Source organism: Lagopus leucura, unplaced genomic scaffold, assembly GCF_019238085.1.
Source record: "Lagopus leucura isolate 7727_CA_CO unplaced genomic scaffold, USGS_WTPT01 Super-Scaffold_73, whole genome shotgun sequence".
Classification (NCBI taxonomy): domain Eukaryota; kingdom Metazoa; phylum Chordata; class Aves; order Galliformes; family Phasianidae; genus Lagopus; species Lagopus leucura.
This window is the reverse complement of record NW_024962252.1, coordinates 28,001,198-28,022,814: the sequence shown is the minus strand read 5'-3', so window position 1 is coordinate 28,022,814 and position 21,617 is coordinate 28,001,198. Positions and strand designations below refer to the sequence as shown.

The window sequence follows — 21,617 nt, the reverse complement described above, 5'->3', positions numbered from 1 at the left end:
CTGACATGGTGGGCTAGCAAAACAAAATAAGAGGCATTACCTCAAAGGCAGCCCTTGTACAAAATGACTGTGGAACAGTACACTTTTGCATCCTTATGAAAAATAGTACTCTAGTTTTCCCTTTTTCTTTCAGTTGTGGCGCACCTAAATTGCATGACAGCAATGAATTCAGAAGTCAATCCCAGAGCTGGTGGTAGGAATTCACTTTTATTATACCTTCCATGGGAACACTTTCCTGAATAATAACCACTGGTTTGAGTCTATTTTTGCACTTAAGGTCTAATCCCAACCTCACCATGATAGGCTGTCTTTAATTGCATGGGATCATAAATTCATGTGGACTGTGTAATCTAGTACTGCAAGCTGCAAAATCATTATTGTCTGTTCCTTCCTTCTCTATCTACTTTCTTCTTAATATTGCAAATTTTTTACATTTGTCTACCCCACGATACAAAATGACATAGCTAATGAGAGTTACCAAAAATATCATTTCCTTTTAAAAAAGTTATTTTTACAGAATTAAGTGCACATCATTTTTGAATATGATGTTTTATTTGCAAAAATGTAAATGATCTTTTCACTAAACAGCAAACAAAATGATGTATCTCTGAAAAAATATGATAATGCTTTCTTAAGGATGTGCAGATGGTGCAGTTAGAACATCTGCAGCAGTACAGGAACTGAAGAGAATAAGAATTCTTTGAAAGGATGAGTTACTACCTCCAATCTATTTTATTTTGGCTGATTTTTTTTTTTTTTTTTTTTTTTTTTTTTTTTTTTTTTTTTTTTTTTGTAATGTTCTCTACTGAGAAGCTTTCTCTAACCTGAAGTGCTCAGTATTTGGCCATAGTTCAGTGTGTCTATTATACTCAAGAAAAAAGCTTGATCATGAAATCTATTAAACCTTTAACTCAGTCCACAGTCCATTTTTCAATGTCATCAGTTTGTTTTTCATTTGTTTATATCAAACAATGTTTATTTACACAAATAGAAGGCACCTTCATAAACTTAACAGTAACAAAACTGAGGACGGTTAGAGAAAGTCATCAAGGATGGTCAGAGACATGGTAGAGCTTCAGGATGACCAATCACTAAGAAAGCTTAAATTTTTCAGTCTAGAAAGTAAATAACCTGGGAATATTTTGGAGACCTAGAAGAGGCCCTTTCCAGGGAGAGGTACAGTACTGACTAATATTTGCTGCCTTTTAAAGAAGTGAAGTGAAACAAATGAAACTAGCAGGAAGCAGGTTGACCATGGACAAAAGATATGGTTGTACTGTATATTTCCTCATCATAGGATGTTTTATGTGAGAGAAGCTTATATAAATACAAGGAAACATTGAACAATGTAATTAAAAAGAAATTCATGCCAGTTTGCTAACTGCTTAGAAAATGCATCTTGCTTAGAAAAAAAAAAAAATTGTAAATGGCGGGAAGCTGGAAGAATATGTGAGAAAAACATCATGCAACTTTGACTTGCTCCTGTACTCCTCCCTCAACATCCTTTGTCTGTTGATTTGATTGACATACATGAACCCTTGGCCTGAACTAGGCTATGCTTCTATTCACGTGTTTTGGTCCCTTGGATGGCAGAAATGATTATACATGCAAGTGTGAAGGTAAAAAATTAATGAAGCTTAAAAAGCAAATTTTATCAATCTTCCCTACCATTTCATACCCTTCCATATGTCTAGAAGTGTGATTACAGTGATTACAGTGATTATATATGAGGTTCTGTAGTTGAAGATCATCAGGAAGATTAAGAACACTTTGTTTTTGCCTAGTTTCTACCTAGGCTGTATACTCATATAGTCTAGAATAACACTGCCATCAATATAAGAGATGTTAAATATATTCTTTTCAATCTCCTCCTCAAAATTTGGCTTTAATTCTCCAAATTAGAGGTGCTCAAACTATTACACTACCTAGATTGGATATATACCATAAAATAGGATGATTACTATAATTTTATTTGAAGTTCAGTAAACTAAGTGAATAAACCGTAACAAGTATTCCTGTTTTGTTTTGTTTTTAATATCTTTATATACTGCTTCTGTGTAATCTGATCTTTTTTAAAAAATATATTTTTCTTTTCTTTTTTTTTATTAAATTTGTTCATTATGCAAATGCTGGAAGGACTTCTGGCACTTCTTGTATTATGGCTAATGAAGTTAGTGAGATCACAGTAGATGCATGTGCAGGAACTCCAACACCTTGAAAGCCAACACTGACTCTGAACAAGTGCCTACTCATTCCAAGGTATTCACTGCACTTTTGTTGGTCAGTTTTTTGTCTTTGTCATCTTGACAAACCAAACCAGTATTGACAACAGCCCTGAAATAGAAAAAACAAAACAAAACAAAACAAAACAAAAAAAACACACACATTTAAGTAGGTTTACATAAATTGCTCTGAATCATTCCCTTCCCATCCGCAGTCGCTGTAACTGCTTTGAAAGGTACTTCCACCCAGTCTTCAAAAGCTTGCTTGTCTCTCTTTACTGGCAATACAAATATTAAACTACACAGAATCTTGAAATGCTTTAGCCCAGGTCATTTTTGTCACCAATAATAGCATATTTTGATGAAGTAACACATAAAACACATTGCATGTTATCTGTAGTAGGGATTGATTGCAAAATTGTAGTAGAGAGTGATTGCGAAATCAAACAATAAGGTAGTACGTGCTGTAACCTGATAGGAGGACCTACCTTGTATAGGTGGTCCTATAGTGCTAAGCAACGATATATAAAGGGATGTGTTGTTCAATAAAGAGAGCATTCTTCAAGACCGCATCATACGAGTACAAGCTGCTTGATAGGTCGAGGGTACAACGTTCGCAGGGAGCTCTCACATAGTGAGAGCGTGAGGCAACAGTTATCCACTTACCAGTGAAGAATTATAAAGATTATGACAAAGATCACACCAATGGTCACAATGACTGCAGTAACCACGCAGAAGACCAGAATGGCATTTGCCCTTCTTCTCCTTGATTGTCCTTTTTCTTTTCCCTTTGGTTGTGTTGTTTTCAGTTCTGAAGAAAAGAAATATATAGTCATTACCATGTTCAAATTTTCAAATTTGATGGAAAGAATCAAGCATTTAATATGAACAACAATGAGAAGGAACGGTACTTCATTCTTTCATCTTGAGGTCTTTCATGACCTCCATGCCTTTACAAATCAGAATAGTAATATTCTATGCCTTTTTTGCAAAGGCAGATCTAACCAAGGTATTTGGAATGGGATGCAGGAGAAGACAGAGAGGGGATCTTATTAGCACTTGTAAATAGCAAAGGGGTGGGAGTCAAGTTGGTGGGGCAAGGTTCTTTTCAGTGGTGCTCATCATCAGGACAAGGAGCAGTAGGCAGAAACTGGAACACAAGAAGTTCCATACAAGCATGAGGAAAAACTGCTTTAACTTTGAGAATGACAGAGTACTGGAACAGGCTGCCTAAAATGGAACCTGCTATAGCAGAGAGGTTGGATCAGACAATTAGATGATTCTTTATCTGGAGAAGAGGAGGCTTAGGGAAAACCCTACACTCTCTACAACTACCTGAAGGGAGGTTGTGGTGAGATGGGCGTCAGCCTTCTCTCCCAACTAGTGATAGGACCAGAGGGAATGACCTCAAGTTGTGCCAGGGGAGATTCAGGTTGGACATTAGGAAAAGCTTCTTCTTTGGAAGAGTGATCAGGGACTGGAATGGGCTGCCCAGAGAGGTGATGGAGTCATCATACCTGGAGGTGTTCAAGAAATGATGTTTAGATGCACTGAGGAACATGGTTCAGTGGGAAATATTGGTGATAGGTAGAATGTTGGACTGGCTGATCTGGGACGTCTTTTCCAACCTTGGTGATTCTATGATTCTATGAACTCTAGAGGTCTCTTCCAACCCCTGTGATTCTGTGTTTCTGTGATCTCACTTAAGATAGCTTACTATGCAGATATTTGAGATAGCTGTCTTAAGTTTTGTCTATAGCCTTTGGAGAGGAACTGGCACTTCCAAGCTACTCTCTGCTGACCTGGTTTAGAAATCCAAGACAAGGTGAAATATTTCATAATTCATCAGTAACATAATACTAACTGTAGAGAGGCCTGGATGAACAGCTCAGATGCAAGTATCTACAGCCAGTTGGAAGAATTCCACTCTTTCCACTTACTTGAAGTCCAAGCAGATCCACTGTTTTAAATGCCAGACAGAAAGATCAGATAACGGAAAGCCATATTTTGGCAGGAAATAACTACATTGAGAGCACACAATGGGACTGAACTGCACACATACACACAAGTTAATAATCTCAGTGACAGTCATAGCAGGACAGCTGTCAGAATACTACCTATAGCCATGTAAAATAGCAGGATTACAGTTCCTAAACACTAAAATGAAAAAATTAAAAAGAGAAAAACATATCTATTTTGGTGTGTGTTAAGAATAACTGGAAAGGAATTGTTTTGCGTGGCCCAGAAACAAATATCAAGGAGCAGCTCCATGAAGATGAGAACTGAAAAATGTAGAAAAAACTTCAAATAAAGAATATACTCTGTAGTGCATACTGTTCAGCCTTGAAATACTTCTAAGGAAATTGAGGTCCCTACCACTGGTTTAGCTTTTAATCTCAGACAAGAGATAACTTTTGCAAGATGATTCTGACAAACAACTTAGGAAAAGTGGAAATTGCTGAAGATGATCAACCAATTGCCTCCATCTGTTTTTTGACCCTGGAAATCAAACATGGTCACCTTGTTCTGAAATTTAATTGAACTTCTTAGTTCAGCCACATTCAACCAAATCAATGAACACATCTTTCCAGATCTCTCCAGCTTTGGTAACAGTAGACAGGCAACTTTAATTTTTCTTTTATTTTCTCTGAGTGTCTAAAACTATAATGTGATATCTCATTGCTCATTGCTATGCAGAATTATTCAAACTGGCATGTATTCTCTGTTAGCAGAACGACTGCAGGAAAACCATTTCTATTTCTACTGCATTTCTATGTCTGTATAAGGTCTTCTGTCGCTGTCATCACTGTAGTATCTAAACAACTCTTTCATCACATCATTTGAGTTTCATTCTCCTGCTTCACAGAATCTTTTGGCATTCATAAACCACAGCTCATCTATAGGATTCTCCTGATCTTTCTGTGAGATACAAGATGGAGAGAATGGTGAACAAGCTGTGAACATCATACATAGTATGACTGAATAACGGCTTTTCAGACAATACAGAGTTAATTGCTTTCAGACTAATTTGCTTCACTGACTGAACTGTCTTTCCAGAATTACATGCCTATGTGGGGAACAGACATCAGTGAAAATTATCTTTGATTTGCAATTTCATTAATGTAATATATTTTTCTCCTTGACAAGATGTGAATTTAGACATCTAAGAATACCTCTTTTTACAGTCTGTAACAGGAACCTCCTAAAGAGAAAAGCAAGCTTTCTGTTATCCACTGCTGATCTATTCAAGTTTTCTTCCTAGGCAAGAAGTTCTTCTGGTCGTCAAGATCTAAAACCGCCCTAGAGACAACCTGATAATACAAAGGGATTTCCATACAAGTACACTCACATTTAAAACGCAAGCAGGAAACAGACAGAAAAGCAACTTCCCAAGAAGCTGTTTTATGATGAGCAAAAATTTTCACATCAGGAGCAGCATCAAGCCCCTGATCATACATGTCAAGTCCAGGCAACATTCCCAATTAGGCAGTGAGAATGTTGCTGCTGCCAGAATGTGCCTTAAAGCTTACAGTAAAGGTTGCAAAGATATATTTACACAAGCTTAAAAAAAAAAAAAAAAAATCCACTTAACTTAGCTAGAGTAGAAAGAACAATTCTTTTTTAAAACATGAAGTTTAGTTCGATGACATTCAGCTTGGAGTTTACAGCTCTCTGAAAGTCTGCAGACTACTTTGTTATAAAGAATGATGAAGAAAAGTGCTATTGTAAATATTGCATTTATTCCACCATTACACTGTAATGAAATTCCTAAAGTTGTAAGCACCATCACTGGAAATTTTCTAGGGTTCTACAGACCAAAAATAAATTTATAATGTACCTGCTAGTCTCAAGCAGATTCATAGAATCATACAATGTCCTGGATTGAAAAGGACCAAACTGATCATCTGGTTTCAACCTCCCTGCTATGTGCAGGGTCACCAACCACCAGACCAGGCTGCCCAGAGCCACATCCAGCCTGGCCTTGAATGCCTCCATGGATGGGGCATCCACAACCTCCTTGGGCAACCTGTTCCAGTGCATCACCGCCCTCTGTGTGAAAAACTTCCTCCTAATATCCAACCTAAACCTCCCCTGTCTCAGTTTAAAACCATTCCCCCTTGTCCTATCACTATCTACCCTTGTAAACAGTCATCCCCCCTCCTGTTTATATGCTCCCTTCAAGTACTGGAAGGCCACAATGAGGTCTCCCTGGATCCTTCTCCAAGTTAAACAAGCCCAGTTCCCTCAACCTTTCCTCATAGGAGAGGTGCTCCAGCCCTCTGTTCATCTTAGTGGTCCTCCTTTGGACTCATTCCAAAAGCTCTGTGTCTTTCCTGTACTGGGGTCCCCAAGCCTGGACGCAGCACTGCAGATGGGGCCTCACAAGAGCCGAGTAGAGGGGGACAATCACCTCCCTCTCCCTGCTGGCCACCCCTTTTTTAATGCAGCCCAGAACACAGTTGGTCTTTCGGGCACCAAGCGCACACTGCTGGCTCATGTCCAGCTTCTTGTCCACCAGGACCCCCAAGTCCTTCTCTGCAGGGCTGCTCTCAAGGAGATCTTTCTCCAGTTTGTATGAATACCTGGGATTGCCCTGACCCAAGTGCAGTACCTTGCACTTGGCCTTGTTGAGCCTCATTAGGTTTTCATGGGCCCACTTCTCCAGCCTGTCCAGGTCCCTCTGGATGGTTTCCCTCCCTTCCAATGTATCAACTGCATCACTCAGCGTGGTGTCATCCACAAACTTGCTGAGAGTGCATTTGATGCCATCATCTATGTCACTGATGAAGATGCTCAAGAGCACCAGTCCCAAGACTGACCCTTGGTGGACACCGCTTGTGACCAGCCTCCACCCTGACACAGACCCATTGATCACAACCCTTTGGCTGCAACCAGCCAGCCAATTCCTAATCCATCAAACAGTCAGATTTGTCTTCTGCTACTGCATTTTTCAGAATTTTCCAGCCCATGGAAAGTTTGTGATTTTCAATATACCTGTTGGTAACCTATATTTACCATGATTAAAAAAGGAATGTAGTTAAATGAAATGCAAGGGTGCTGCATGTAAATTGTAGGCAGTAAAAGGAGATATCAACTATGAAGATGAATTTCTTTCCAGCAGTCTAGGTTGAGGGGGAAAAAAAAGGAAACGTGTAAGCAGTGGAAGTGGGGATGAGAGGCTTGGGAAGAAAATAAGGATGCTCCCAGTATATGCAGGACTGGGATCAGGAAAGCCAAGGTGCAGATGGAATTGGCTTAGGAAAAAAATAAGGATGCTGTCTAGGTGTGCAAGGATGGGATCAGGAAAGCCAAGGTGCAGATGGAACTGAACTTGGAGAACAATGTAAAAAACAACAAGAAGGGATTCTTAAGATACACTGTGCAGAACAGACATGCAAATGAGTGTGTTCTCCCTCTGATAAATAGAAGGGGAGAGCTGGCCTCCTCAGACATGGAGAGGGCTGAGGTACTCAGTGAGTTCTTTGCCTCATCTTCACAGTCAGTCAGACTTCTTTTGGTTCTCATATCCTTGAGATTCTAAGCAGGGAACAGGGGAGTAAATCTATGATAATGATCTATGATAATGTTGACTGTACAGCAATGCTCCTTCTATAAGCAGATGCTCAAGCAATTGTTCATATGGTCCAGCAGCCAACAGGAGTTCTTTCCACCAGTTTCCAGATCCAGAAACTATGTATCAGTTTGGCAGAGGGCAGTGAGATTCTCTGTCTCACACACTGTTCTTTCCCTTAATACAACAGTGATGCACAGGTGGGTCGTTATTTTGTTTTTTTTCATTCTTTTTCAAATTGTCTGTAAGACTTATCCTACGTATTAAAAATGCATGGGTATATGCAAACATGAGAACAGGATAGTACACACACACATGCAGGAGATCCATGTTGCTACACTTTGTGCTGGGATCATGCATTCCTTTTCTGTGCAAATACAAGGACAACACGGTAATGCTGATGACATGCTTGTGCAGTGACCCATTACAGAGATGTGAATTCTGCCCTTAAAAGAAGCTCTGGAACTGAAGTCATCAGCAAGAAACAAGCTGTAGAGAAGTGGGAGCTGTAAAGGCCTCTGAGACAAAAAACACTATTGCTTCCATTTTCTCCACAGAAGGGGCACTATGCACACAGCCCAACTTGCTCTTCCACCCATGAAAAGCGTGGAGCTGGGGCATAGCTGGGATCTCAGGAGGCTGACACTATTCACAGAGCATGGTGATGAGGATCGTTCCCTGCTCTCACACTCCTCCCTTGCAAAGTCCTCCCTCCTCACAGCACTATTATTAGTAATTTTGAACAAACTGTCTTCCTGTCCCAAAGTCTTCAAAAAACACCCAACAACATAATGGGTGGGAGTGTGAAACAAGACCCTCTACTGTACTTCAGTGTAGTGATTTAGTAAGAAGGACAAAGAGAAATGTCAGCTATTAAAAGTTGAGATTTTCCTTGGAGAGATCTCAACAATTTTTGATGATAAAGTACTTTGTTACGTTTCTCCTGCTATAAAAGACAAAGAGACATTAGACTGAATAGTTTTGAAAACAAAACAAACAAACAAAAAAATCCAAAAACAAGAAGACAAATTACTAAAAAACCACTCACTCATACAAAAAGGTCATTACCATTGTTCAACAAAAGATCGCTGAGAAGCATAGTGATCAGTGCAAGAACTTCTTTACAGTGAGGGTGACGGAGCACTGGAACAGGCTGCCCAGGGAGGTGGTGGAGTCTCCTTCTCTGGAGATGTTCAAGACCTGCCTGGATGCCTACCTGTGCTACCTGGTGTAGGGAACCTGCTTTGGCAGGGGGGTTGGACTCGATGATCTCAGGAGGTCCCTTCCAACCCCTACAATTCTGTGATTCTGTGATTCAGTGGTAAAGGACACATGGAAGTTCTTTGTGCATAGCATTAAAATCAACTCATACAATGTTTAGCCACATACCACACATAGCCAAATTCATGTAAGGCCTTACTAGTCCTTTTGCAGCATGCTCTCCCATCCTCCCACCTCACGTGTGAAAATCTGAACTAAAGCGTCACAGCACATATTTTCAAATGTTGTATTTGATATCAGGTTCATAGATCTGGCCACTGTTTTTCACACAGGTAAAACAACAGAACTGGAGAAAGGATGACATCAAAACAAATACATTTACCCCTTATTGGCTGTCTTGTTGACCACTTCAAGGTTTTCTCTCTAGAAAAGTGTCAAGATAAAGTGACTGCTGCTAAGCAAGCTCAACTCTGCTTCCTTAGCTCCATTCTGCAGTTCTGGCACTATCATGAAGAAATTTATCACTTTGGTATAGCACAGGGAGGGATATAGATGATGAGAAAGATGAAATACAAACTAAAGTTTGTGCATGAGTGACCTCAGATGCCTCTTGGTTGGACAAAAAAAAAGTCATTTAGGAAGTAATACACAGGACATCAAGCTCAGAATGGGAGGGGGTACTCAAGACAACGGAGCAGAGACTATCTCGCAGCCCATGGGAGACCAAACTGGAGGGGATCTCCATGCTGCAGTCTGTGAAGGAACCCATGCTGGAGCAAGCAGGGGTTCCCTGAAGGAAATATGATCCACATAGGATCATATGATCCCATGCTGAACCAGGTTTATCCTGAGGACCGTGGCCCATAGAGAACTCATGGGAGAAAAGCATTAAGAGAAAAGAGTGGCAAAGAGGAACTCTTATGGTCTGATTAGAGCCTCCCATTCCTCACCCACCTGCATTGTTTGAGGTGGAGTAGAACAGTTAGGAATGGAAGAGTGAAGTTGAGCCTGGGAAAAAGGAAGCAGGAGGAAAGGTCTCATAGTTTTTGTCTTTGTTCCTCACCAGCCAACCCTATTATAACTGGCAATACATTAAATGAATTTTCCCCAAGCAGAGTCTGTTTTGCCTGTGACAATAACTGTAATTTATTGTCCTTATCTTGACCCATGAGTTTTCCATTTTATTTTCTTCCTCCTGTTCAGTTGAGAAGGGGGAGTGGGAGAGCAGCTCAGCAGGGTCTGGCAGCCATCCAAGGGCAGCCCATCACACCTGTCCATCTTATGATGACTAGAAATCTTTTGGACTAGTTTTTGATGCTATGTGGGGAAAAAAAAGTCTTATATGTGAAAAATGAGATTTTTGTCTTATTTCTGATGCTGACGTCATGATTCTACCTCTCTTTACATCTCATCTTAGAAATCAGATAATGGAACAGAAAAAGGTGTTCTTTTAACTGTAAGACTGGAGTAAATAGACAAACCACCTCACTTAAATGAAGTCTCAAATTCCCCAGCCCTCATTTCAAAAGATCTTTTAATTAGAAACTGGAAAAGACAGCATTGTTATGTGGGAAGAAACACTATCCATTTCCAAGCCTGGAACACAGCAAGCTACGCTCTTAGAGAGCAGAGCATCTCTGCAAAACAGAAGACAACAGCTATGAAAATCTAAAACCAAGCACATGGAATTTTGCCACATGCATTGATGCTGCCAGAATGATCTTTGTAACATCCTGCTGATCATACTGGAAAACTAAATGCAGTATCCTGATCTTACTAGATGTGTGACCATCCAAAGAGCATCTTGCTCCCCATTGTTAGATGGGGCAAGTTAGAGACCACCTCACAAGGCTGAATGTGTACAAGCCTATTAGACCAGATGACACGTATCACAGGGTCCTGAAGGAACTGGCTATTGTGGTTGCAAAGCTAATCTCCATATTTGAAGAGTCATGGCTGTCAGGTACAGGCGATTTGAAAAAGGGAAATGTCACTCCCACTTTCAAGAAAAGGTGAAAGGAAGACCTGGGAAACTACAGACTGGTGAACCTCAACTCTTTGCCTGGGAAGATCAAGGTGCAGATCCACCCTGAAGAGATGTTAAAGCTGAGGAGGTGATCTGAGACAGCCAACACAGCTTCACCAAGGGCAGATTGTGCCTGACCAATCTCATGGCCTTCTATGATGGAGTCATAGCATCAGTGAACAAAGAAAGAGCAACTGCTGTTGCCTACTTGGACTTGCGTAAGTCCTTTAACACAGTCCCACTCCACATCCTTATCTCTAAATTGGAGAGATATGGTTATGAAGGCTGGACTATTTGGTAGATGAATAATTGCTTGGATGACTGCTGCCAGAGATCTCTATTTCCAGGTGTAGGCCAGTCATGAGTGGAGTCTCCCAGTGGTCTATCTTGGGGCCAGTGCTCCTCAACAACTTTATCAATTACATAGACCGTAGGATGCAGGGTACTCTCAGTAAGTTTGCTGACGGCACCAAGCTTAGTGGTGCAGTTGACAAAACAGATGGAAGGGATGCCATCTAGAGGGATCCAGATAGGCTTGAAAAGTGGGCCCACATGAATCTAATGAGATTCAAAAAGGCCAAAGTCAAGGTGTTGCACCTGGATCAGGGTAATCCCAGATATTGTGGAGAAGAACTTATTGAGCACAACCCTGCACAGAAGGACTGGAGGGTTTTGGGGTATGAAAAGTTGGACATGAGCCAGTAGTGTGCTCTTGCAGCCTGGAAGGCCAACAGTATCCTGGGCTGCATCAAAAGGGGAGCAGCTATCAGAGCAAGGGAGGTGATTGTCCACCTCTGTTCTGCCCTTGTGAGGATTCATCTTAAGTAGTGTGTCCAAGCCAGAGCTCCCAGTATAGGAAGGGTGCAGAGTTGTTGGAGCTGGTCCAGAGGAGGGCCACAAAGATGATCAGAGGGCTGAAACATCCCTCCTATGAAGAAAGTTTGAGGGAGTTTGGCTTGGAGAAGTTTCTGGGGGAAACCTCACTGTGGTCTTCCACTGATAAAATGGAGCTCATAGGTAGGATTGAGACTGACTTTTTACATGGTCAGAGTGGGAATGGCTTTAAACTAAAGGAGGGGAGAGTTAGGTTAGATGTTAGGAAGAATTTTTTTTACTCAGAGGGTGGTGAGGAACTGACACAAGTTGTCCAGAGAAGCTGTGGATGCTCCATCCCTGGTGGAGGCATACAAGGCCAGATGGATGGGGCTCTAGGCAGGCTGGCAACCCTGCCCATAGCAGGGAGGTTGGAAATAAATGATCTTAAATGTCCCTTCCATCCTGAGCCATTTTTTGATTCTGTGCTACAGACATCAATACCAGATATGTTGAAAGTCTTGGTACTTTCTCAGTCCAGCTTCCACTGATAAATTCTTCTATATACCTAATTAAGAGCTAATAATATCTGAAATCCAAGCAATGGCAGTAGAAACTAAAGCCCAGAAACTCCTCTGGATATCTACATAACAAAGCTAAAGGAAGCCAGTCTGGCTCTAGGCAGAACAATTAACCTTTTTAACTACTTAATCAGTGTTAGCTCTTCTTCAGATTTCAGTCTACTCATAAATATTTTCTGAGCCAACAGACTCAATACTTGTAAGAAGTTTTCAATGGATGTATCTGTTGGGTGAGTTTCATCTGACCACTTTTCACCACAACTTAACCAGAGTTTAAATACAAACATGTAGTCCTATTGATGACTCACCAACTGAAATCAATGGGACTATCTGCATGTTTAAGCCAAAAACAGGTTGTGTGCTCAGCTAATTCAGTTATCAAAAAGGAAACTTTTTTTACAAAAAGAAATGCAGAAACAAAACACTGCAGAAGTTAAAAATAAAAAATAAAAAAAAGAAAGAAAGAAATAGATGTAACCAAAGATTTGGGTGTTTTGTGACTGCCAGATGGATTTAGAAAATAAAATCCTCATTCATGTACAATGGAAGAAAAAACCTCAAGAGAGATATATTTTACTGAAAGAAAAAAAAAAGGAAGATTAGGAGTGGAGGCAATAAATATGGAGGGAAGTAACATGGAGATAAGTCTCACAAATTATTTCTTTCTAGTCTGCCATGATTTTTTAGAAAAAAAAGACCTGAACCTATATTATTTCAGGGGAAAAAAAATTGCACAGGGAACTTTCATTCTTGCTCCGATTACAAAAGCTGGAGTTTTGACGTGGCTACTCCCATGATTTGAGAAAATCAGTACACTGTCACGTTTCCTTATGGTGTCAGCAAAAATCTAGGTAGCACAGCAGGAGAGAAAGATGTTATGGGGAACTGTCGTATGAAATATTCTTTTCAAAGTTAAACTTCCCTAAATCTATTGCGCATAAGCAAATTCCAGATGGCAGCTGAAAGAAAAATCTCAAAGGTTGTTTTACAGCTTCAGTACTGAAGTGGAAAGGAGACTTAACTGCAGAACTGTCTGATGTGCTGCTGGTTCTGTGTAGCTCAAAGAGACGAGAAGTCTGTGTTAACCAACCTGGGTGCAGTAACAAATGAGTAGGTAACAGGAGAATCTACTTATTTTAGCTTGAATTTTTACAAAGGCAAAGAAAATACTTCTTCCACAAGGAAGCCCTTTCCACCCATCCTGTCATTTTCTCTTTTATGTCTCTTTCACTGGCCTGCATTTCGTGACAACCATTACCACACACAAGCCCCAGCCTATATACTACTGGTGACATGCAATCCTATGAAAATCAAATGCCACACAACAAACACAAGGCCATAACACTGGAAGACTGTAAATGTCTTTACGAGCTTACCAGTTGTTGCTTTCACTGCGTATTTTACAGAGGCAATTATACTTCCATTTTCTTGAGTTTCACACAGGTAAGTAACTGAGAGCGTAGCTCTGCGTACTACCACAACAGCTGAGTCATTGGGAAGAATGCTTGCTGGCTGTTCATATATAAAAGAAAAAAAAAATGGTTTGACTCTTTTTAAGCTCTGCAAAGCAGAGTCACATCATGTCAGATTCACAGAAAAGTGCTTGGTTTCTTCCAACAGTTTTCAACCAGTCAAAGGAAATTCTTCCCATCTCTTCAGCACCTCCTATGAGAACAACTGGGAAGTGCAATGTGATTGTGACTTGATAAGATGCATTCACTCATCAATCACAATGCCCAGCTTCTCTGAAGTAAGAAAGAAGAAACTTTAAAATTACTGTCTCCCCTACAAAAGGAGGAAATTGAAGTTGCATAAAAGTTGCACTTTTATATATATATATATATATATATATATATATATAATATATATACTAACTTGCTCGTAACAAATCTGAGCTTATTTGCGTTGTGACAGCAAAGGAAATAAGCAGCACAGATGCTTTAATATTTTGCATGGAGCATGCAATAAACGCATCTTTTATGCAGCTTTTCTGCAAAGTGGGGTTCAATTACTCACCTTGTCTGGAATTAACATCTTCCAAACATATTTAAATCGATTTTCAGGAGAGATATAAATACAAGTCATCATCACGCTTGTAGAGTTCTCAGAAATTGGTCTTCCCCCTACAGCAGGGATTTTTAATAGGTACATCATCAACTATATGAAACATCTCTGTATGGATCATAAAGCTCATAATTCTTCAAACCACAGAATGTTACTTGGAAATTATCCTTTCCCTTAAAATTACTTCAAATATTTTTTTGCTTAGTGCAATATCTGGAACTAAGCACATGGAAGAAAAAGAGTGTTTTACAGGGGCTTGAAACCAAATGCACATCAGTACAAAAATGAGATCGTAAATGCTACCAGATTGTTGAACAGGGTAACTGGAGGGTGGAATATAATAATTGCATTCCACTTCCATGACACTCACAACAAATAAGAATGCTTTACTTGAATTCACTTATTTGCTTTAGATTACTTCCACTCACATCCACAGTCCACTGGCCCACGGCATTCCTTCACACCAACAATACATTTTGCTTCATCCCCAGGGCATCCACTTGTTAACAGAACTTCTTGAATGCCAATCCCTTTGGGAAAAGAAAGAAAGAAAAAAAAATTATACTCTGTACTTCTTCATTTTCTCCATATTCTGTTCTTGCTTTTTTCTTTATTCTAGATGTTAATATGATGTATCTACCAAACACTAGGCAAAACAGATCTTCTCAGAGTGCCTGCTAAAGCTATCCCGTGTTGGCATCTAAGATTTCAAAGCAACATTTACATCTGTCAGACTCTGCACCATAGGGAGCCAGATCCTTAGAATCATCATTTTCCTGTGTGTCAGAAGAATTCAATATTAATTCAAAACTGTTCTTTCAGAAAAGGCATTTGAAATGAAGCTACTAATGTATGTTCTGCTAAACAGTTAATTCACTTTAAGTATCAAAGCATTCCGTCTCCTGGCCTTTACATGCTCAAATCAGATGGCACAGAGAATACCACGCAGGCTGCCAACTCAGTCTGCCTCCAGTTTTGTGATTGCTGGAGTGTCTTCAACTCCCACCGAGGTCAGCAGAAACTGAAGGCACTAAACCCTCCTGGGACCGAGGAGCCTTAAGGTAACTACAGCAAGTGATACAGGAATACCACTACTGCCTCCAGAATGAAGCTTCTAGGTGCTCAAAGCTGGTGGTCAGCAACACAGGGCTTCCTATGAGAAGCTGGTGAAAACAAATGTAGAACACCAGGATTCCAACTGCAACATGGTGATTCCCACTGAAGGCAAAAAATGGCAGCTAAGCTATCACAAATGCATAAAGCTAAGGAAAATTCCTACACAGCGTTCAAGTAAGCAAAATATGTTCACTCCCTTCATCAGGATTTCAATGGGAACATCTTCATTTTAACAATTATGAGCAAATTCAAAACAAGTGCTCTAATTGTTTTTGCCAAACTGTGTGTACACAGTTCACTGGAATGACATAGCTTGTGGGGGAGGCAGGAATAACATGAAGCCCAGTAAACAGAAGAAGGTTTTGCCATTTTTCCAGAAGCATTCTGTTTACTCACAGGCATGGGAAGAGGAGTGTTACCCCCACCTTGCAGTATAATAATACACGGGGAATTGGTTTGAAGATTGCGCGTATGATGCATATGCCTTCCTTAAATGTGTATTATATAAACCGGTGGCTTTCAGAGACGTCATGCTACTCGTGAAACAGTACTTCAAGTGACAGAGGGAGACAACACCACTTACTGAAAATGACACAAAAAGAGGATCATCCTCCACTCCAGAGAATGTCTCATCTCATGGATGCGGAGACAGAGGTGTAAATGGCAGTGAACTGACACTTTTATTAAAGGCATTCCTCTTTCTTCAGGGCCATGTGGGTTTTTTTAGCTAACAAAAATAAGACAGGAAACCTATGAAAATCCAAAAGGATGGCTTGATAAAATCTGGGTGCTGGGCTAAATGTAATCACATTCATCAGAGAAAAATCTCACCATGTCTTATCTACTGCAATATTAAAATTGGGGAAGTATATCACACTCAAAGGGCTGACGAAAAAAAAGCTCTTTTAATGAGATCTGCGAGTTCTCTTAGTACTCTTCTGCTGCTTCTTTCTGAATAGCTTTCTTTTTTCACTCCCATGTTTCCTTTCCTCACCCCTTTTTAGCAACTGCCAATGCTGATGAAATTAATCTACTGAGAGGCTCTAAAGAATGAAGGCTTAACTCCACCAAGTCATCCAAGTTACCTTAAAAGAAAACTGGCTTGGATGCAGTAAAAATAAATTACCCTAATGAAATTTACCTTGGAAAAACGTAAACTAATAGACTGGGGGAGGCAGGATGGATGACCCACAGAGAATTGAGTTCGCAATAGAAAAACAGAGGCTGAGAGAAATCTAGAGGTAGTTGCCAAAAGAATTGGACCATGGAGAGACTGATACAGACTTGAGGCAGATATGATATAATTAATACATGCATTAATTGTGCTTTAATGCCTCTGTAAACATGGATTATGAATAGGGAGAACAAGGGATCGAGCCATAGCATTACTTGGAAAAAAAAAGAAAGTGGAGTCTGTTTGGAAACCAATAAATATACAGGGCTAGATAGATGAATATAAGGAATAAGAAAGAACTGGAAATAGACAAAGAGCTTTAGAGTATTAATGGAAGAAATAATACAGTATCTTCCAGCCTTTCAACAGACAAACATGCAAGGAACTGAACAGCCCAGACTAGAACGAAGGCTACAAACATGGTTTGAAGAGCAGGCATGAGATGATGATCTTCTGTTGTTGCTTTCAGAGCTTTAGTTTCTTGATTCTTTAGTAAAATTATATACTTTGTAGCTTTAGAAGGGTTAAACATTAACTTCAAGGGACCAAAAAAACCTACTGAAATTTTCTGAAGATAAGCAATATTTGAGAGGTCTTCTACAGGCATAGGACATAAAGAGCAGCTTCTTGTACCCTAAACATGTGTGCTCCCAAGCAAGTGAGATTATCAGGAGTACACACTCCAAATACATAATCAGCTTTGAAATTATAAGAAAAGGAAATATTAAAGTATGTAGAGGCAAAAATAATATATTCTAAAACCATAATATCCTAATATCCAAAGTAGTTTTCCTGAGGTAACCAAGGCAGTTATATATATGAAAAAGTGACTGGAGAAATATGAAAGTTCACTCCAGAGAACATCAAAATGATGGAGGCAAAAACTCTTCTTTCCTTTTTCTGTGGTCTCATGAGAAGCAAAATTTGTTCAGAAAAAAAAAAAAAAAAATTAACAGCATTTCTGATTCAAGCCTGCTTCCTAAGCAGTATAATTACCACCTCGCAGCAGTTTCTATCACCACCCTAAACACAGAGATGTCTTCCTAAGGCTCAACTCATTTTTCCTCTCTCCCTTCCTATTCCAGGATGATACCTCTTCTCTCCATTGCACAATTTATAAATTGTATAAATGTGGAATACAGAACAGGCTACTGCAGGCAAGCAATTTTTTGGCAATATTGTATGTGGGAAGACATCTGTGAGAAGCATCAGAAGATCTTTCATCTTCTGAACATCTCACAGATGTTCACAAATAGCGAAAATTGTTACTTTGGGGAAAGCAGCTCATGTGCCAATAAACGTAGGGAACTGGTTTAAAATAGGAGCTTGCAGGCTGTGAATTTAATAAAACAACAGATCTGACCTAAACTTCTAATGACAATCAGCCTGATTGTTTTTGTTAATTATAGTTATTGGCAATTGAAATCAATGAGAGGTGAATGAGGGCATGCAAATTACAACTGCTAAATTGCTACAGTTAGCACTTTTTTTCCCCCCCAAAAGCAAATGACAATATGTTTTATTCATCTGCTTCGCTACTTACCACATGTAACTGTGCATTCTCCAAATTCTGGTTCTGTGGACTCAAGGGCATTCAGACCTGAACACAAAGCCTGAAGTTACATCTCCAATACAACGGAGGGGTGGAAACACACAAATACCAGCAAACTCATGGTAAAAACTCAACTTTTTAGTTGAAATGAGAAATTTGCCAACGTTTCTGCACCAGAAAAACAATGCATTTATGAAATATAGTTCATAAAATCTAGTGTGAATAGCATTCATATTTAAACCTTAAGATGATTTGTTAAGAGGGAAAAATGTATTTTTCTTATGAAACAATTTATTTTAAATTAGCCTACTGAATGCTCAGGAAAATGCAGCGTATAATTTGCAGATTCTGTGCAAATTATAGGTCCTCCCTGAAAAGAGTTAAGAAAAATTTTCATTAAATTGTGTTCAGTCAACTCATTTCCTTCTTGGTTTTTTGGTCGTTTTCTTTTTTGTTTGTTTGTTTTTTGGTTGTTGTTGTGGTGGTTGGTTTTTTTTTTTTTTTTTTGGCTAACATAAGCCTTCCCACATGATTTTTTCTCCATCACTCTTCAAGGTCAGGTTTAGACAGCTAGCTCAAGGATGAGTCAACCAGGTACAGCAATTTAATTAGGTACTGGGCAATTTAATCACAGTGATTGGGTTCCTTCCATTTTTCATGGTACATTAAGGTTACAGAATGGGTTTCACAGAACGTACAGAAGCAAAAGGTTCTTGTCTCCATCTGGAATTCAAATCTGGATTATGTATTTTATTCCTCATAGCATGCAATTTGAATGTTTGTTTATAAGGATATTAGGATGCAGTAATTGTTCCATCAAGAAAATAAGTGATGCACCTTTGGAAATTAGTCATTAAATAAGCAATAGGTCTCTCTAGTTCTTCCAAATGCAGAGAGAACAGACAAGTCACTATGACTGTTTTTACAAGTCTACATTGCCAGTCCAGCCTACTCAGATTATTTTTTTCTGATAACAAATACTAATGTAAATTTGCTTTCACTGTCTCTCAGTTTTTTATATTCAAGATTTATGTTTACCAAGTGTTATTTCTGTGTACCAATGCAAGTTTATATATCACTTCTTGCTTTTAAATCTTTGGATAACATTTACATTTTCCACACACTGACTAAAACTTAAATTTCTCAGGTTGAAAGGCACAGTTTCATTTCTCTTGCAGTTAGTGGTATACAAATATATTTATTCCTCCACTGCAAAGAATTTACAGTACAGCAGCATGCTGAATTCTCCGCAACGATAAAATGATAGTGGACTCTTTTTTCCTAACATTACAAATGAGCCATCAAAATCTTATTCTTCTGTTATCTCTAACTGTCTCTATGGCTTTGACATTTATTTCAGCATATAAACTGTGCTCATCAGAACAGTCTTCTAGCTTACACACAACAATCCTGAAACAATAACTTAACTACTCAGTTGAATGCTAAAGTAAGACTCCAACCTTAGTCAAAGCATAAGGTAATATAAATATACAAGACTTAAAATCATATAAAAATGGAGACAACCTGTAAAACAGCTTGGGTATCCTCAACTACTTTATCTAATGAGCTTTAAAAAATAATCGCTTCTTTGGAAGACAGTTGCTATCTCAGACATCTTATCATACTTCTCTTAGCTTCTATAAAATTAATGGGACAGTAGCCATGTCAGGGGGTTGTACCTGAAAACAGAAGTTGTCATTTGCTGTCTAGACACAAAGTGGGGGAAAAAAAAAAAAGAAATCTTTTAAACAAGCAAAGACAGTAAACTTCAGGTATTACTATTAGAAGGCTGAAGGATTTTGCTACCAATGAAAGAAAATGTCTTCTGATTATAGAGGAAATACCAACCACAGTGTCATTTTGGAATGCTTCTGGCTCCAGGAGCACTGTAACATACAACCATTACTCTTCTGCCAGAGAACGAGAGTGATGAACTGATGGACAACAGCTCTAAATAAAAACAGATGCCATACTGTCTAAAAACAGTCCAAGTAAACCTCTGCACATATCTAAGCATTAAAAGCTCGTTGGTTCTAAATTAACAAGCCAGTCAGGAATCACTGATACTGATTTCTGATTCAATTTCCAATTGTATGGAATTTAAAAAACAACAGAAAGAACACGAAGGGAAACAGGATCAGAGTTGCTGATCATTTTCAGGAGTAGATGGTAGTTTTTATTTGAATATTATGAACCTTTCATTCCAGTGTTACAATGCAAAGTTTGTGCATCTTCCTTTTGATGTAAAATGAGCCAGAATTTCAAGAGAGCTCCCCGTAAGAAACTACCCATCTTTCCTCTTCTATGTCTGTTTCCAGTTGCATCAAGTTCAGATAAAAATATAACGTCAGCTCCGTACAGAGAATTATGGATATAGCTGCCATTAGCATTAATAGGAGTTATATATGTAAATCCCACACATGCTGAGATAAGAACGTGCTGAGGAACCGCATTTGCATTCCTGTCAGGGGGCTGCAATTAGCACCAGCACTGCAAAGGCAGCCTGTATTCCTCTCTGCATTTGGAAGCCTTGTAAAACCTATGTAGAACAGCAATCTTTGCCGTTAGACACCATTTTAATTACGAGCTGCATCACACAATACAAGCAAGATACTCTGATAAACGCTCCCAAAGCCCAGAGAAGCGGGCAACACCAGGTCGTGGCAGCGAGCCCCAGGGGAAGGAGCCCGCCCGGACTGCTGCCCTCGCCAAGAGTTGGGGCTCGCTACTTATGGGGTCAGAGCGCGGTGAGCAGCACCGCTCTCTGCACGACGCGCAGCGGAGGGCACGCAGCCCCGCCGGCCCCGCCTCACCCGGCTCCGCCGGCTCCGCCCGCTCGCTCTCGTCCCCGGAGCCCGGCGGCTCCGCATCCAGCAGGGCAGTGAGCAGCGGCGGGAGGAGGAGGAGGAGGAGGAGGAGAAGGAGAAGGGCCTCGCCACCCGCCCGCACTGCCATGGCCGCCCGCTCGCAGCCTCCTGAGGCGTCACAACGAGCCGCGCCCGGGAGCCCTGCCTTGCTCTGCCGGGCTCTTGGGAGCCGCCCTGGGCCGTCAGCTGCGGGGAACTGGAGCTGCTTGTGGCTGCTTGGCTCACCTGTCAGTCCTGACAGAAAAACTGCACGAGCTCAAGCCCCTGTTTCCCAATAAAATGTGCAGTAGACTTAATACCACTCCATCGGGAGTGGCCCTGAAATAACGTTCTTCTCCAAAGTCCAGAAAACAAACAAATGAGCAAACAAACAAACAGAAGAGCACAACTGTTTGGGTTTGAATCTTTG

General features: G+C 40.0%; 1 protein-coding gene across 1 annotated transcript; it reads right to left on the bottom strand.

Annotated features, from left to right (window-relative positions):
- Positions 1-2,249: 2,249 nt before the first annotated feature.
- SPACA1 (sperm acrosome associated 1) lies at positions 2,250-21,296 on the bottom strand. Its single transcript, XM_042875927.1, has 7 exons — positions 21,155-21,296; positions 18,333-18,389; positions 14,928-15,029; positions 14,452-14,558; positions 13,812-13,947; positions 2,889-3,033; positions 2,250-2,334 (listed from the first exon to the last, which is right to left on the bottom strand). The coding sequence occupies exons 1-7, from the start codon at positions 21,294-21,296 to the stop codon at positions 2,250-2,252; spliced, it is 774 nt and encodes a 257-aa protein (XP_042731861.1).
- Positions 21,297-21,617: the final 321 nt, after the last annotated feature.

Coding starts and splice junctions, on each gene's coding strand:
- SPACA1 (XM_042875927.1), bottom strand. CDS start 21,296: ATGGCAGTGCGGGCGGGTGGCGAGGCCCTTCTCCTTCTCCTCCTCCTC. Junction 14,559..14,927: donor TGGGCCAGTGGACTGTGGAT/GTGAGTGGAAGT, acceptor TCCCTGCTGTAG/GGGGAAGACCAATTTCTGAG. Junction 3,034..13,811: donor CGCAGTGAAAGCAACAACTG/GTAAGCTCGTAA, acceptor TCTTTTCTTCAG/AACTGAAAACAACACAACCA.